At 41.6% G+C, this 16,888-nt stretch overlaps 1 protein-coding gene across 1 annotated transcript in view; it reads left to right on the top strand.

Annotated features, from left to right (window-relative positions):
• Col1a2 (collagen type I alpha 2 chain) overlaps positions 1-6,912 on the top strand; it is a 34,906-nt gene extending 27,994 nt beyond the window's left edge. The window contains exons 41-52 of the mRNA XM_032906976.1: positions 285-392; positions 1,065-1,172; positions 1,534-1,587; positions 1,675-1,782; positions 1,907-1,960; positions 2,316-2,423; positions 2,907-2,960; positions 3,084-3,191; positions 3,519-3,777; positions 4,359-4,543; positions 5,223-5,465; positions 6,429-6,912. Of these exons, the coding sequence (XP_032762867.1) occupies positions 285-392; positions 1,065-1,172; positions 1,534-1,587; positions 1,675-1,782; positions 1,907-1,960; positions 2,316-2,423; positions 2,907-2,960; positions 3,084-3,191; positions 3,519-3,777; positions 4,359-4,543; positions 5,223-5,465; positions 6,429-6,575 (1,536 nt within the window). The 3' untranslated portion in view covers positions 6,576-6,912. The remainder of the gene's footprint in view (positions 1-284; positions 393-1,064; positions 1,173-1,533; positions 1,588-1,674; positions 1,783-1,906; positions 1,961-2,315; positions 2,424-2,906; positions 2,961-3,083; positions 3,192-3,518; positions 3,778-4,358; positions 4,544-5,222; positions 5,466-6,428) is intronic.
• Positions 6,913-16,888: the final 9,976 nt, after the last annotated feature.

The following is a 16,888-nucleotide window of genomic DNA, read 5'->3' as shown; positions in this document are numbered from 1 at the left end:
CGAAGTCGAGATCAAAATTTTCTTCCCTGCGTAGAGCCTATGAAGATTAAATCCACACGCCCAATGGCTGTATTAATCTCAATGACACATATACATACCAAAATGTAAATTTGCTGTCATCCTCAGGGGGGGTGGGAAAGACATTCAAGAATGTGTCCCACCAACTATAAGTCACTAGCCTGTTCCTAAACCCAAGACTCCTTGTCTTCATAATCCTTGAGCTAGTCTGTATTATGAAATAGGGTCTTACCAGTAATAATCAGTATTTTTTTCCTCTCATCTAGGGACCCCCTGGCACTGCAGGTCCTCAGGGTCTTCTTGGCGCTCCCGGGATTCTGGGTCTCCCTGGCTCTAGAGGTGAACGTGGTCTGCCAGGTATTGCCGGTGCTCTGGTGAGTTTGACGCCATTCTCATTCTCATTAACATAATAAAAGATTTTAAAAGCTGCCACTTCAGATGTGACAGATTGATCGCTGAATAACTCCACTTAAGATTTTTTTTTTTTATTCATGGCATTTTCTTTATACAGATTTCCTGTCACCTATCCAGGAAGCTTTAATAGTACCTTACTTAGACACATACTGTAAAGGCACAGCTTAACATTATGCAGAATGATTTTTGTTCTTTCTACACGCTTAAGAATGATATAAGCTCTAATTGCATTTACTTCTCTGTGATGTGAAATCCTGGCATCATTTATCCCACAAGAAGAATGGGGCCGTTCACAGGAAGTTCATGAATCATTTCATTTAACCCTATACGTGACAGCAGCTTGAAGCCAGAAACTTATCGACTTTATGAATTAATTTTATTTGGGGTGCATTAGATGCCGTCAGACCCTACTCCTACCCCCATACATAGTTACATCTACATGATGGATCCTCTAAGTGTAGGGAAGACAGAGGGAGGTTGACAGTGATGGTGATTCCTGCCATGTTGTGACCCATCTACATTCGACTTAGCTGCTCTCTTTCAACTAGAATTTTCTGGAGTTGTTTTTGGCATGTGTGATCAGCATTCTATCTTGGGATAGTAATGTCACCTTATCTTCTCTGTCACTCTAGGGTGAACCTGGTCCTCTGGGCATTGCAGGCCCTCCTGGGGCCCGTGGTCCCCCTGGTGCTGTGGGCAGTCCTGGAGTTAATGGTGCCCCTGGTGAAGCTGGTCGTGATGTGAGTACTTGGCTCGTAAAATCAAACCAAGCAGGATTTCATTCTGTGTCAACTTCTAGTGTTGAAATGAGGTTCCATGCCCCGAGTTTCTAAACTAGATAATCTACTTCTCCATATAATGATCTTTCTTTGCAGTAAAACTATGAGAATTGCTTGGATTTGAAAATGGTCTTTAACTGAAAGACTGCAAATTGGGGCTTTAGTATTTAATTTCTAAAAAAAAAATCAAATTAGAAAGTTATTGCGCCCCCCCCCCTTTTTTTAGCTGTCTGAACACTGGGAATAATGAGGGCAGAGTAGCAGAGGCAGTGAGGCCAATGAATCACCAAGGCGTCTTAATTTGCTTGATATTCTCTCATAGGGTAACCCTGGCAGTGATGGTCCCCCAGGTCGTGATGGTCAACCCGGACACAAGGTCAGTACACCTTTTCATCTTTCTCTAATTTAAGAGTGATCAAAATAATGACAGATTAATGCTAAGTTTCACTTTTGCCTCTGATAGGGAGAGCGTGGTTACCCTGGCAACATTGGTCCCACTGGTGCTGCAGGTGCTCCTGGCCCTCATGGTTCTGTGGGTCCTGCTGGGAAACATGGAAACCGTGGTGAACCTGTAAGTATGTAAATGTTGTCACCCTTGTGGACTTTACTGTGGCCTCACACTTGATCACTGAGGACATCAAGAGGATGGTCTTGAACTTGGCTGATGAGTTCTATTTCTCTTCTCTAATTCACAGGGTCCTGCTGGTTCTGTTGGTCCCGTTGGTGCTGTCGGTCCAAGAGGTCCTAGTGTACGTACATGGTGATGATTATTAATATTTAGGAATTAAGAAGAATGATTCTAAACCATCTACTTAGACAATAGATAAATATATAGGCTAGACCTTGGTGTTTTAGTCCAGAGTGAGAAATGATTCAGATGACTTTATTGATTTTAAGTCCATTCGGCATGTTCATGTTAGTTAGTCATAAGGAGGTAGCCCTTTTGTGCACTGCTCAGTTAAGGAGATGGCCAGAGAGGATGGCAGTCCAGTTAGACCTTTGTGTGCTTCAAGTGTTCTTTGTAAATGGATAAAACACCCTTCAAAGAGAGATAAGTGATGTCATTGTAAAAGCAGAAACCCATCTCTTTCTCTTTCTTTATAGGGTCCTCAAGGTATTCGAGGTGACAAGGGAGAGCCTGGTGACAAAGGGGCCAGAGGTCTTCCTGGCTTAAAAGGACACAATGGATTACAGGGTCTTCCTGGTCTTGCTGTAAGCAAAATATGACCTTCTTGCATGAGTTCTAACCCGAATAACCTTCAGGTCCCTCCTCAGATGCCCACTGCTACTATGTAACACACACTACCTTCTAGAGCCATTCCAATTCTCCAGCTAACCCCACCTCTCTCAGAGAGGATCCAGTTTCATACTCTAGCCCAAAGAGGTAAGGGTTAAAGGAGCCAGAAACAGCCGTATATTAACATCTCCAGGCAACAGTGTCCTTCAACCCCACTTAAAATAAATATAATTAGAGGGATGACTAATATTGCACTGTTCAAATGGCTTGCGGAAAAAAATAATTGAGCATAATACATATAATGAAAGAAAAGAGCTCCACTTTACATTCTCAATTTTCTCAATCCGGAGTCCATTGAAACGAAAGTTTTGATTCAATTTGGAAAGGAAAAAAAAAAAAAACCTATCTACTGATGCATGTTCTGACAATACTTTTTTTTCTCTGTTCTCTCTTTGAAGGGGCTGCATGGTGACCAAGGAGCTCCTGGCCCCGTGGGTCCTGCTGGTCCCAGGGTAAGTGAATCAAAATTAAAGTCCTTCTCTTGAACTAAAGAATTATCTAGGCAGTGAGCCCTAGGCTACTGCTACCTGTGGGGTTTTACTCATTCATAAGCACTCGGTATTCTTTCTCTTTAGGGTCCTGCTGGTCCTTCTGGCCCCGTTGGCAAAGATGGTAGATCTGGACATCCTGGACCAGTTGGTCCTGCTGGCGTTCGTGGCTCTCAGGGTAGCCAAGGTCCCGCTGTAAGTATGACTGGGAGGGATAGCTTAGGGCCTCCCTGACCAATGGAATGCTTCCTTCAGACTAAACCAATGAGATTTTGATAGCACATGGGAGTAGCTTCACTTCAGTAGCTCTCTGAGAAGTTTGTAAACTGTGTGTATATATGATGGGCTCTTTCGATCCTTCCCTTTGGGACTGAGATCAAGTAGTCTGTTTACATAAGCTTGTTCCTTTTTCTCGTGTTAGAACATGTACTGATACGAAGCACATTTGACAATTTCCTGTCCTGTCTGCCTCTCCCACCATGAGCCACATTAAAAATCGTCTCTCTGACTCTTGCTTTTTAGGGTCCCCCTGGTCCCCCTGGGCCTCCTGGGCCTCCTGGTGTCAGCGGAGGTGGCTATGACTTTGGTTTCGAAGGAGACTTCTACAGGGCTGACCAGCCTCGCTCACAGCCTTCACTCAGACCCAAGGACTATGAAGTCGATGCAACTCTGAAATCTCTCAATAACCAGATCGAGACCCTTCTCACTCCTGAAGGCTCTAAAAAGAACCCTGCCCGCACATGCCGTGACTTAAGACTCAGCCACCCAGAGTGGAAGAGCGGTGGGTTGAACCATTTAAACCACACTAGACCCCCAAACAGCTGACCTTTCCAAAATCAATGTCCATTGATGTTTACAACGAATGTGTATTTGGGCCCAAAAACTGCACTGTCAAAACTCACACCCAGTTAATGAAACATCATTTTCTTCCTCTGCCCATATCTGGCCTTAAGTCTGTTGACTTGTTTATTCATTTACTCCCAGTACAAGGGATTAAATAGCAGGCCTTAGACATGCTAGGCAATGTCTAGCAAAGAGCTCCATCCCTCAGCTACATTTTACACTTTTTGTTTTAAGACCAGGTCTCACTGCACTGGCCTCTAATTCACTCTGGTCTTAGTAGGACTTTTAAGTTTTGATTTTCCTGCCTCAGTTGGTCTAAACACCCTGATTGGATGTTTCATGAAGAAAAGGGAACTCTTAAAAATAGTAGTCCCCTCCCCACTAACTGTGGAATAGGTGATGTAACAGCACCATCTAAATGTTTTTTTTTAAATGGGAATCAATATTATTGACAAATTATTATTATTAGAACCTGCATTTTGCATTAAGTTTACCAGCTGGTCTTTCTTTCCTGAAAAGATTACTACTGGATTGACCCTAACCAAGGATGCACTATGGATGCCATCAAAGTGTACTGCGATTTCTCTACTGGTGAAACCTGCATCCAGGCCCAACCTGTCAACACCCCAGCCAAGAATGCATACAGCCGCGCCCAGGCCAACAAGCATGTCTGGTTAGGAGAGACCATCAATGGTGGCAGCCAGGTATGGAATCCTTCAAGTATTTGGCCTTTTCCTAAATATGATTTTCCTATGATTATCATTTGCTTTTTAATTACTTGGGCTTTAGTCCTTTATGCACGTGAGCTTATTATAAGAAACTGCTCTTTTTCACGAATTTCAATTCTATCCTAGATTTCACAATAAAAGATGGGACTCATCCATCTAATTCAATATTATTATTCAAATTTGACTTAGTGGGTAATCACTGGAGAAATAGCTAATGTCATTTCATGTAAAGGTGCGCTGGCCAGCAGATCACCCACCCCCCAAGCTATGCATATGTATTTAGAGTGTGAACAGCTTCTCTGAATTTTTAATCAGACCTTCCCACTGATGTTACCAAATGACAGTACAACCCAGTACATCACAGAAAACAGAATGAGCTCTGACCCGTCTCACAGTCACAAATTCTAATGAAGGGATATTCACAGCGATGGAGAACTGAGTAGGGTGCTCTTTTTCGGTGACACTGACCTCACCAGGTAGATCTTATGATCCTTAAAGCAATCGAAGCCTTAACAAGGGTGTTGCGTCTCCTTAAAAGAGCGCCCTTTCCTAAGCCCTAACTCCAACTCCATTATGTCTCCTTGATGCATTTGACTTCTTTATTTGAGTCTTAGTATGCGGGTCTACTTAAGGGTTTGCACCTTCCTCTCCACAGTTTGAATACAACGCAGAAGGGGTGTCTTCCAAGGAAATGGCAACTCAGCTCGCCTTCATGCGCCTGCTAGCCAACCGTGCTTCTCAGAACATCACCTACCACTGCAAGAACAGCATTGCATACCTGGACGAGGAGACAGGCCGCCTGAATAAGGCAGTCATTCTGCAGGGCTCCAACGACGTCGAACTTGTTGCTGAGGGCAACAGCAGATTCACCTACACTGTGCTTGTCGATGGCTGCTCCGTAAGTAATGGGAAAATGGAAGGAGAACGTTTACTTTGGGAAATGAGGTAGAGAGTTCTAGCTTAGGCTATGAAATGAACAGAGGAATGAGAGACTTAATTGGCTTTTTAAAAACACATTTAAGTGTATCCAGGAACTCTGTGATAACTACAGGAATTCATATTTGATACTGACTTCTAGGCAACTCTCACTGAGCTGACTCCCATGCCCACACAGTCCCTACTTGCCCTTCAACATTTAGGGTTCCTAGATATTAACATATACCCAGAATTCAAAACTTACTCGTGTTTAAAGTGCTTCAGTTGCTCCTTAGAGTATGGCCAACATTCTAATTTTTTGATAAAAAATTGTTTCTAGTATAAAGGTATGTAACATGTTTTATGTGATATGCTATAAGTAGAATAAAATTTTAAATGTCAAATTACTGCATACATACCCAACTGTTGGCACACACACACACACACACACACACACACACTGCATACACATAACATATACAAACACATACACAAGATACACAAGTACACACACACACACACACACAAGATGCATACTTACCATATACACAAACACATGCACACAAGATGCACACACACACAAGAGGCATACATAACACATACACAAATGCACACACAAAATACACACAGACTACACACACAAGATACACAAAACACCACACACACACACACAAATACATACATACACACTATATGCTCATCTTGTAAAGAATATGTATCCAAACATATTTGAAACTCACCAAGTTCCAAGTGAGAACCATCCCCTAAAAGACACCCGTGATGCTGGATGCCAACAATGGACTTCTTAATCAGGAACACCTATCTTCAGAAAAGTATAGACCCGCCAAAAAATGTCTTTTATAGACTCTGATGCTTCGATGTAAGTCAGATTCAGCTGTAAGTAACCTTATGTACTCTCCTTATTTCCCATTTTTTTATTATACAGAAAAAGACAAATGAATGGGACAAGACAATCATTGAATACAAAACAAATAAGCCATCTCGCCTGCCATTCCTTGACATTGCACCTCTGGACATCGGTGGTGCTAACCAAGAATTCCGTGTGGAGGTTGGCCCTGTCTGTTTCAAATAAGTGAACTTGACCTAAATTAAAAAACAAAAACCCCTGAAAAAAAACTTTCTCTTTGCCATTTCTTCCTTCTAAAAACCAAAAAACTGAAAGCTGAATCCTTCCGTGTCTTCTATGCACCTACATCTTAAACTGTGGGCAAAAGAGAAGGATTGGTCAGAGCAGTGTGCAATATGATCCAGATAAGTCCCCTCCCTCAAACCCTCCCCAAAACGTTTGCAGTGTTATTTCTGCGGGTTTTTTTTTAAACACTCTGACACCTGTTGTGGACATTGTCAACCTCTGTAAGAAAACCCAAATAAAATTTTAAAAATAAAATAAAAAGAAACCCATGAACATTTGCACCACTTGTGGCTTCTGACTATCTTCCACAGAGGGAAGTTTAAAACCCAAACTTCCAAAGGTTTGAACTACCTCAAGACACGTTCCTGTGAGTGTAGACCACCCCAATGGGAGTTGACAGTCATGAACTGAGGTACTTGTTTTGCTTTCGACACAAAGGTGCTAATTAGTAGTATTTCAGACACTTGAAGAATGTGGATGGAGCTAGAATTACAGAAGACTCGATCCTCCATAGTGATGTGCAGTGAGTGGGATTCTTAATTTGACTTAGCGGCCCTCTCGTTCACCTTATCCCCAACTAAAGGAATGAAGATCACTTGCCCCAGATTCTCTCCTCTCTAGATTCAGCATTCGTTTCTTTGCCAGCCTCATTTTCGTTCCTCCCCATGGTTCCGAAGAAGTCCTGAATTGTACCTATTGTGTATATGTGAGATGTTTAAATAAATTGTGAAGAATAAAATAAAGCATGTTTGGTTTTCCAAAAAGAAAATACTGAGTAAAAGTCCTTGCTTCCATGCTCTTTGACACGTGAATCTAGATCTCGACCAGCCATTAGAACAAGGGAACCTTGTTGGGAAGAAATTATGCAAAAAAAAAAAAAGGTAGAAAGAGCCCAGAAGTATTCAGGAGATCTAAGCTCCAGTTCTGCTGTCTTCCTTGCAGCTAGGTGACCTTCAGGCTCTGTAGCTGGGTCCTGCTTCTATCCTGATAACAAGAGAAGGAATTCTGTTCTGCACAGTGATGCATCTGTGACTCCCGAATGCATGGTACCTAAACGACAAGATACTGTTGATATCTGTTTTCTATAAGCAAAGCTTCATAGAAACTTCGGCTTCATTACCCATCAACCACTCTGTAACTATGGCTGAAAGTTGGTCTATGCACAATTAATATTAACTAAAACACTTTCAAATAGTCAGTAAAAATGCCACACGCTTAAACTATGCTGCAATCTGCGTCCAATGCCTGTTAAGAGGAAATGTGTGCGCTGTCAATCAGCAGAGACAGTTGTGGATAATAGTACCAAGAACACCTACCTGCCAAATCAAGTTCACTTTCCTCCCCTGCACCTTTCAATGACATCTTTCACACACTTGAACATAGTAATGTGTCAAGTGAAATGTTAAGATTCATTTAGAACTTATTCCCTGTTGCAGAACGTAATTGTTATTGTAATATTTGCCTCCTGTTATAAGTCATTTCAAGATTCAATTAGTTTAAAAGCAAAAAGACTGAACATGAGGAAAATTGTAACATTAAAAAGTTAGCGAGGTCTACTAACCAAGTGATAATATCAAATGGAGGCCTTCCTCCCTCTAGAATCTGAGTCCTGGGATACTTGCTAAGGTACACATACATGGACACCATCTCCCAAGTCCAGATCTCCTAACAAGTGGGTGTTTGTACTTCCTGTGCAATTCTGATTCCTGTACCAAGTAGGAAACTCAAGTCTCTATATGCCTTGATGTCTCTAACATTCCACGTCTGACAAGCATGAGTAGAAACACCCAGTCACACAATATAAAGAAAACTAAAACCCTGTCATCAAAATGCTATGACTCCCTCAAAGTAATCATTGGGATAGCAAGGGCAAAGGTGTGTGATGAAATTGTTAGTCTCTGGGCTGAATGTAAGTATGACTTCTGGCTTGTGATGTGAAGAAGAGAGCCAGCGTTTCATGAGTACCAACTGTGGCCCAAATACACATCTGAGCCTCTTCTGCCAATGGATTTCCAAGTTAACAGTCTTAGTAATCACTCTATTCCCCAATGCATCACTACATAAAAAGGAGGAGATAAGTAACACATTAAAAAAAAATAGGTAACAGTGACAAAATGTGCTACGTTCAAGATACTAATAGAATAAAGAATTAAAGTTTTTGATACCCTAATAACAATTATGAAGATGGCTAAAAAAAAAGAAAACCTGCTTTTAAAGCCTGTCTTTACAGATCTATATAGCATGCTTGTAAAAATATCAAGAGCAGGTGCTTGCAAGACAATCCTATCAAGACTGGCTTTTAGTCCTACATTTTCCAAATTTGCTATAGTATAGTCTATGACTGCATCATTTACAACAAATTATCTCAAAAGAAATTAGTAACAGTCTTGATGGAAGAGTGGTCATCTCAAAGCATGAGATGTCTACCGATCCCTCAGCTCATTGTCTTTCGTGCAAAAAAAAAAAAAAAGCAAAACAAAAACTAATATCATTGACAAGGAAGTTCGGAAAATAAATTATAGATAAGAAAATTTAGAAATGTTATTCTGAACAATGAATGACCCATCTAGATCAGTGGTTCTCAACCTTCCTAATGCTTCGACCCTTTTATAAAGTTCCTCATGTTCTGGTGACCCTGAACCATAAAATTATATTTGTTGCTACTTTATGACTCTAATTTTGCTGTTGTGAATCATACATGTTTCCTGATGGTCTTAGGTGAGTCCTGTGAAAGGGTTGTTCAACCTCCACAAAGTGTAGCCACCCCACAGGCTGGGAACCGCTGATCTATATAAAGATTTTGCCTTTGAAAGTGACACTAGGGAAAACTTGGGGGAAAGTGGTTGGCACATCTCATTAAGCTAGCCTTAGAACTCCCATTTAATTACCTAGTTGTACACCTTCTTGTTGTACACAGATATATCTAAACAGTTCCAGAGCCCTCTGTTGGTATTGCAGTACCGCTAAACAAAAGCTAATGCCGACCAACTATCTTTACTTCTTGGCCCTCTGATAACTAAATGTTTTCTAGCCCTTAGGCTGAACCGGCCCGGGATTCAACAACTCCGTACCATTAGGGGGCGCCAGTAACTGCAGCAGTGGTGTGGCCCTAGGCAGCCTATAATGCCTGACTTATCCCTGTGCCTCATGGGTTTACTAGCCTGGAGGTCTTGGGGAAACCTCTGAAGTTAGGGGAAGGTAGAGTTTACATTCTGGCTTTTGCACACTTCTGTGTCACGTCTGCTCTACCCACATCACAGAACCCTAGGTAGCCCAGTAGGCACGCGCAAAGGCGTTGTGTAAAGTGCAAACGGCCCGTTCCTCTTCCACACACAACAGCCTTTTCCTTTAACTTCTAACTCCTAGCCCTCCAATTTAGGGAGAGTCTTGAATTTTAAATTTAATTAGCACTGCTCCTTTACTCAGAACATGTATCTTACAATGTCTCACGCAGAACGTGCTCCTTCGCCTAAGATCTGAGGCAGTCAAACAGCGCCGTCCAAATTAAAACAGACATTGTTCTTTCACCCTTCCGCTTCCCTGGCGTGAGACCTTTGTCCTGTCCCCAGATAGGCTTGATCAAACCAGCCTTGGACTCTGTCACATCGAAATGAACCTATTCCTAGAACCTCTGTAAAAAAGAGCAAATTAAGTAAATAATGATCAATCATTGGCATATCCCCTCCGGGTAAAGTAAGAGTTTGTTAGTTGTTTAACGGTAAACAAACATTTAATCTACAAAAGACTGCAAGGTTTTAAGAACCATGCTGTTAGTACATGCCTAACACTCTAAAAAAGAGAAAATGGGGGTGGGAACCAAGGGCACCAAGGGCATTCTGTGCTACACAGCAAGAACCTTTTTATTTTAAAAGACAATAATTGCTTCCCCGAAACTTTCAAATGTCTTATAACCCTAGTCTCCTCAACTGAATTCTCCTAGGCAAAACTGTATTCTAAGACCAAGATATAGAGACAGTTTGGTCCAGAATTAGTTATCCTGCTGGAATCTAGAAAGAAATTTCAAACTGACAGTCACCGTGTATTAAAATAAATGTATAAATGCAAGATGTGTTTTATCATTGAACTGAGGGTTGTTTTGGGGTGTGCGGTTTACCCAGCACCTTCACTAACCATTAAAAGGTAAAAAGAAAACGGACGCAATCTTTTTCTAATGCAACGTGTTGACTGAAAGGCAAGATAAGATGCGGGACAAAGACACTGAATCTACTGAGTCGATGGACTTTACCCACAGGACGGCACTCCAAGTCCACTGCTCCCCCTGCTGGCCCGATGGTAGAATACCCCCAAGACAGACCATTTGGATGGAAACTCAGTTCCTACAAGAGAAACAAAAGCTCTCCGTTACCTGCCCGAGATGTACCCCTTTGTCCAGATCCTTTCTGGTCCATCTCCATGCATTCATTTCCCCCTCTAACTCTTGCCTACCCCCTCTTTTCAGTAGACCTCTCTATCAATCGTTAATCTTCCACGGAATTAATAAGCAGTCACAAAGCCGCAGATGTTAAGTCCCACCGACAGCAACCATCTGGGTGTAGTAGAGCTGACCAATTCTGCAGAACTTGTCCCAAACTATGGTGAGTTGAAGTAAGCAACCAACCTCGGAGGATTTAAACCAAGGGGGAGGAATTGGGTGTGGGAGGGACGGTGAGTTGCAAAGGCTATTTTTTGAAGAGAGGCCAGAAGATGTTGGGGGGAAAAAAAAAAACAAAAAAAAAAGCAAAGCAAACCCAAGGGCTTCCGACCTAGAGCCATCAGCATTTTAATCCTCTTCATCATCTCCACCGGTAAAATCATGGCACCCTGGTGTGCTCGGTGCTGAGAGCCTCCTTGTGAGGATAAGACAGAGCACTACAGGACGGCTTGTGAGGTTGGTAAAGAGTAGGCAGCCGACCATCAGAGCCACCTGTGTTCTCAGCCCCACAAGAGCTGAATCCCCTCTACCTAAAGACCTTTAAATCCACCATCCAAACTAGCGTGGGTACCATCCTCACAGGGCACAGCGAGATTAAATGATAATGTATCTGGATTTCAATTACTCGTCAATTTCTCCTACTGTAGAGAGGCCTAAACCCTCCAAAGTCTGTTGAGTTCTAGTCAACCACCTAATAAAAACACACCTGGCTTTTATTAACAGTTTCAAATATTTAATATACAAACTATATGCTAGCCTTCCCATCCTCACAATTTTAAAAAATTGTAAAGTACATCGCCTACAGAAATAAAGATCGCTGTAAACTGGCTGCTACGTACTATTAGACACATGGGGTTTCGAAATGAAGGCTCCTGAACTTAGACCCAGCCTTTGTACTGCCTGGGGACCTCTTCCTCCACACAGTGCATTGTAACTCACGCGTCTGCTGAACGACCGACACTTGAGTTTTTCAATTTGATTTTTCTAAACCTCCAGCAGTGGAAATACTAACTCAAGTATTATAAGCCCAAGAAATGATCGTAATTATTAAATTCCTGTCCTCGGGGAACTCTCTTGGCTTATATGAATTTACTCAAGGGCTTTAAACATCATTAAATCACCTATCATCATTGGTGCTTTGCACGGCTATATGAATGATGTTATAATATATCCACTTCAAAGAAGCATAGATGATTTGATTATAATTGTTTCCATCATGGTTTTTCTACCACTGATTATAGATCTACTTTCCCTTCTAATTCAGAGGTCTGGAATAATTTCTAAACTGTTATCAATGTAACTAAATTAAAATTTCCATTTACTATTTTGCTCATCACCATAAGACTAGTTCCTAATCAAATGAATCTTCAAAGAAAAGAAGAGGAAGAAGAAGAAAAAGAAAAGGAGGAGGAGGAAGAGGAGGAGGAGGAAGAGGAAGAAGAAGAAGAAGAAGAAGAAGAAGAAGAAGAAGAAGAAGAAGAGAGAATTGCTTCAGATAAAATGTCTAGAAATTGTCTCCTTTTACAAGTTTCTTCAGATTGCTCACAATGAAAATTTACTCTCAGTTGCTGCTCAATGTGATATATTAAAATTTTAAGGCCCACACATTTTCTAAGATTTTTCCTTCAGCTAAGCTATCACAATAGCAATCACTTGAACACTATAAATTATAAGAAGGAACCTCAATTTTCCTGCCTCTACAGAAGAGGGCTATCTATCACAAAAGCTGCTAACTCCACTAAATCCTTTGAAGCTTTGAAGAGAGAAAGGCAAATTGATGCCCAAAAGGTGTGTTTTCTCACCAATGCACAAATCAAACAGTGCATTTTGTAAGATTTGCAGGGTTACCAGACCTTTCTTCATTCTCACCTTTGTGAGGAATTCGTAACTTGAGACTAATTCAATAAAACAGATTGATTGATTGGGGGGGTGGTTTAAAAACAAAACAAAAAAATCTCTTAATCTCTAGCTTCTTTTTCAGGTTAAAAAAAAAAAGTGCAAATGGTTTAGCCGCCCCATATCACAGATATTATGATAGAATTGGTCCAAAATATTGTTTCTAAAAGTCCTCTGGTAAATTATAATTTACAAGCTATCTTATCAAAATTAGTCTAAAGCCACAGGGCTCTGACATCGTCATTCCACTCAGACCAAGTTGGATGTTTGCATACATGCCTTCTCCCCGGCAGTGTGTAGCATTCTGTAAGGCTTTCCCTGACCCCTACCAAATACTGTCCAAACCAGAATTTCTGGAGTGAGCCAGGATGCCTGAATTGTTAATCATAGGAGCAAGGTAATTCTCACGTACTCTGAAAATCTGGGTATGTTGTTGTCGTCTCCACGTTCTAAGATGATCCTGAACCACTCTCCCCGATTGTGGACTCTCTAAGCAGCTTTAAAAGAGAGCCTGTGACAGCTCACTGAACATGTGAGCAATTAATTTTGGAACAGTTGCAGTATTACAAATGTGATTACTTATTGCAAACCCAATTAATCCAGTCGGGAGGAATGTTAATTACAAAGGAGTATGAAAATTAGCATGAGTGCATGACTAAGTGCCCAGATTTTAGCTTATTACATTGTCTGTCTGCTAATTTACTTTCGGGGTCCTTTTTGGGGGAGTGTCATGTATGTTTGTGCATGTAAACGATGAGGTAGCACTAGTCCTCACTCCGGGCTTGATTAAGTCATCGTGGGGCTCTGGCAATTAGGAAAACTCACAGCTTTAGAAATGGCTACCTTGGCATTTTAAATAGAGATACTGAAATTTACATCCAAGGATGTATTAACCACATCAAATATTTAGAAGTTACGTTTTTATTACTCAAGTAATGGTCCTGAAGCCACAGGGCTAGCTTAATGGCTACGTGGAGTTAACAAAATCATCCCTATCTTCTACCTGCCCCACACAAGACCTTCGAGGGATAGCCACAAGTCCTATCTCCCACCCATCTCCAGAGGGCGCTTCAAGTCACCCAAAACCCTTCAAAGGGCTAACATCCACTCACAATGTGACTCCAAGAAATTAGGAAAAAGCACGACTCGAGACAGGCAGGAAAATGAAATACAGAGCAAGTCAGAGTGTAATTGATTTTAAGAAGTAAGATGAAACAAAACTCAAAACAGTAATCTCATTCCTTGTATGAGCAATGAAATACGAATCAAAATTAATCTAGATCTAATAGAGAGCAATTGGGAAGGCCGCCAAGCTCTCATGAAACCAGCCAATGGAGACAGACAAAATTTACTAGGGCGGTGTGTTGGTGACCAACCCCTTGTAGATATAAAGGTAAGTCACGGGGAAAAGTTTAGCTAAGCTGATTCACTCAGCTTCTCCCTTGTGAGAATTTAAGCCTGGGAGGGGAGACCAGCAGAGACTAGTGGAGCCATTGATGAGAAGGCAAACCAAAGAATGATGACTACAGCCCCACACCAATGGTGCCTGAGCAGCTTGGTGTTGTTTCTTAAACAAGAATCATTTAGAATTCTCTCACTAACTTCCATTTGTGCTCAAGTGAGAAATTTTTTTCTCGACCGTTGAATAAAACCAAAGTACTTTAAAATAAACAGGATGTAGACTGCAAGAGAATATCCAAGCAAGCAGAAACAAGAACCAACCTTTGAAACAGCTGCAGAGATAAAGCACCGGGGAAGGGGCATTTTTGGGGGAGATAATGGATGTTTGTCATTTGCTCATTTACTGCAAGCCAGGGAGGCACTGACGACATTTGTCCCTCGCTATCTTCTCAAGGATGTTTATATAATGATAGCAAACAGCTTTGGAAGACAGAGATAGTGTTTGTCTCCAGAGCAGAGAGCAAGCGACTGTCCAGTATATCAAAGATAATGTCTCTCTCCAGGACGCATCAGACAGGTCTGCTCCGAGCACATTGTAAAAGGCTTAGCTTCCAGATGAGGTGTTACTCAACTGTGACACGTCCCCTTGGGTTACTCAATTTGGTCCTCGTGGGACATGGGGGCAAAGAACCCTAAAGCAAGCAGAAAGCTCACATGCCTTGCCTTCTTGAAATAAAGCACGTCATCTCCGTGACCCCAAGAGTCACATGTCTATGTCAGCATGTATTAAACTGTGGCAGGCTAATAATATCTTAGTATTAGAAATCTAGAAAACTTCCAGGCCCTTCACCGTTTTTTTTTTTTTAACAAACGTTTCAAATAAGTCATCCTGGAATGAAGCCTCTTCCACTCTGTGTTCCTGTCTTTCAAGTTGCCTAGCAACTCCCTGATCACCATCGATCCAGCAGTCTGCAGTCACCACGCTATGTAGAAAAGTGTGACTCGACCATATGCTTCTGGAGATTGCTTGATTTCTCTTCTCTGCCTAACGACTAGTACAGACATTAGTGAGCTTGGCGATTTTACGTTGGGCTATCGTTAAGCAAAAGAAGTAACCATGAAAATGACCAAACCAGGCTATATTCGTGGAGTTACGTTAACTGATATCCAAATCCGCAGCCCACTTCTGCTTAGAACCATTCTGTTCCTTCTGTTTTATTGAAAGGTCGGTGACAGAGACCCACTTGGGGGAGTTCAAGTCGGGGAGCACGCCCAGGGAAATAAGCAGAGGACTTCCTGCTGTGACCAACCCTCTGCTTCAGACACCTCCTCAGGGCTCCTCAGTAACTTCAGGGCTCTCCTCAGCAGGAACAAGTGCCCCTTTTATCCGGTTCATCTGCCTCCTACGGATTTGTTCTTTAAAATTAGCTATTATAAAACTTTATCCCTCTTCTAATTCTGTGAAAAGGATTCAGTCTCAGCTCAGATAGCGGCAGCCTCCAGATCGGTGTCTTCTTAGTTAGACATCCCTTCCTCAACATCCACGGGTTACTAAACATGGCTACCTGGACATCGGATGCCACAGTAAGGCAATCCTTAAGGAGAGATGAAGCTATGGAAACAGCTGCACTGGTACCAGCTACCGTACAAAAGTTACTGTGTTCTCGATAACATGGAAACAGCACCTAATTCAGATATGTTAAATGTGAACACCTATGTGTGAGCCCTTCTGTTCTTCCCGTCTACTGTCTCTTCTGAAAAAAAAAATTACACATTTGTCTTCACAAATGTGAACATTATTTTCATTGAATCTTAAAATACAACAGGTCTTAGATGGACATTTTTAAAAAAAAAAGTCTTGCAGTGAGGCGGGCCCAAAGAAAACGGCATGACATAGGAAAGCAGAATACTGAGATATGAAAACAGAAAGTGCGGCTGCTTTAGTACAGTAAAAGGATCATCCGGGATACTGAGGAACGCTTGTAACTCCAGCCCCTTCTACACAGAGGCAGCAGGGTGGCAAGTTCAAGGTCAGCCTTGGCCAAATTAAAGACACCATCTCTAAAACAGAAAACAGACAGAAGACAAGAGAAGGATACAAGGAAAGGACAGAGAAAGGAAAGGGGGAAGAGGTAAGGGGAGGAGGGACGGGGGAGATGAAAGGGCAGAAAACACAGAGAACAGCTCACATGACTCTTTCTTTTTAAAGAAAATAGTTCTGACAAGAATTTAGATTAAAAGGTGCTTTCATATACATTACTTTAACTATAAATTGGTTCATTCTTTTTTTTTTTTTTTTTTTTTTTTTTTTTGGAAAGGAACGTACCTGTATAGAAAGAAAGGCTTAAAAGTATTTATACTTCTAACATATTTTATTTCACACCCTACACTACACTACACATAGGTAAGTGAAAACCTTTGATTTTTCTAAAGTGTTTGACTCACGGGGCCCGTAAGAAGGTCTCAGCATAAAGGAGTGTGATTCTAGCTTTCTCTCCACTGCTTGGTCCGGACGTCTCCCAGC

Source organism: Rattus rattus, chromosome 6 (genome assembly GCF_011064425.1).
Source record: "Rattus rattus isolate New Zealand chromosome 6, Rrattus_CSIRO_v1, whole genome shotgun sequence".
NCBI lineage: Eukaryota > Metazoa > Chordata > Mammalia > Rodentia > Muridae > Rattus > Rattus rattus.
This window is presented reverse-complemented; position numbering and strand designations above follow the sequence as displayed.